Source organism: Mus caroli, chromosome 7, assembly GCF_900094665.2.
Source record: "Mus caroli chromosome 7, CAROLI_EIJ_v1.1, whole genome shotgun sequence".
Taxonomy (NCBI): domain Eukaryota; kingdom Metazoa; phylum Chordata; class Mammalia; order Rodentia; family Muridae; genus Mus; species Mus caroli.
Window position 1 is genome coordinate 27998318 of NC_034576.1, and position 1335 is coordinate 27999652.

General features: G+C 53.9%; 1 protein-coding gene across 2 annotated transcripts in view; it reads left to right on the forward strand.

The window, feature by feature from the left end:
• Positions 1 to 1335, forward strand: part of Sirt2 (sirtuin 2) — a 24899-nt gene extending 23564 nt beyond the window's left edge. For both annotated transcript variants that reach the window (XM_021166051.1, XM_021166052.1), the window contains 3 exons: positions 287 to 357; positions 466 to 532; positions 621 to 1335. In XM_021166051.1, coding sequence (XP_021021710.1) covers positions 287 to 357; positions 466 to 532; positions 621 to 776 — 294 coding nt within the window. In that variant the 3' untranslated portion in view covers positions 777 to 1335. The remainder of the gene's footprint in view (positions 1 to 286; positions 358 to 465; positions 533 to 620) is intronic.

The following is a 1335-nucleotide window of genomic DNA, read 5'->3' on the forward strand; positions in this document are numbered from 1 at the left end:
ACACACACACACACACTCACACACACTACACACACTCACACACACTACACACACACACACACACATTAGTAAATAGAAAAATAAGGCTAGGTATGATGGTGCACATCTTTTATCCCAGCACTGAGGAGGCAGAGGAAAGGTAGATCTTTGTGAGTTCAAGGCCAGCCTGGTCTACAGAGCAAGCCCCAGGACAGCCAGGGCTACACAGAGAGACCCTGTTTTAGAAATAAGCATAAGGCAGGTCTGCTGGCTCAGGGCTGTGCCCTTAGCTGTCTTCTCCCCACAGACGGATCCCTTCCTGGGCATGATGATGGGCTTGGGAGGTGGCATGGATTTTGACTCCAAGAAGGCTTACAGGTGAGGCTGGGCCTGGGTGAGCAGTTTGGGAAGGGTGGGTGAGGAGGGAGAGAAGACAGAAGGCCGGCCGGTCTTCAGCCTGTTCTCTTACTCCTGCTCACCCTGCAGGGACGTGGCCTGGCTGGGTGACTGTGATCAAGGCTGCCTGGCTCTCGCTGACCTCCTCGGATGGAAGGTGAGGAGCTGGGCCACCCCAGCCCACCCTGAGCCCAGGCCCATGGGGTTTACGGTAACCTGACTTGCATCAACTTTGCCCCCTACAGAAGGAACTGGAAGACCTTGTCCGGAGGGAGCATGCCAACATAGATGCCCAGTCAGGGTCACAGGCCCCCAACCCCAGCACTACCATCTCCCCTAGAAAGTCCCCACCGCCTGCCAAGGAGGCGGCCAGGACCAAAGAGAAAGAGGAACACCAGTAAAAGTAACCACTACCTCCCACGCAGGACAGCGGAGCCCCGGCCAGCACCGGTCCCTCTTAACATGCAGCTTGTGTGAGCTCATAGACCCTTCGTTCTTTAACCACTTTCTTGGAATCAGGGTCCCCAACTCAATCCCAGAAAAGTCTAATATACCTAAGGGCTGAGGCCTGTGCAGTCTCTAACCGTAGCCCATAGCCTCTAACCACCCAGGGCAAGAAGCAGCCTTCCCTAACTTCTAATTTTTCCCAGAGAGCAGGCTACCCCAAAACTCCTAACAGTGCCAGAATAAGGCACTTCTCTATTGTTTCAGGGGGGCCTATGGCTAAATCAAATTAACCTACCCCGCATAGGGGCTGGACTCTACAAATATAACTTCACCCAAGGGGGTGGGGCCTTGTGGGATCTCTGAGCCTGAAGGCCTGCCAACTCTCTGCCTCCGACAAAGTGGGTACTAGGCTCCCTTTCCTGGGGACCCACTTGCCAGCTGTTGGTGGATGAGCGAGCAAGAGACCTTGCTTATTAGAAACAAATTAAAAAAACAAAGCAAAGCAACTAAGCA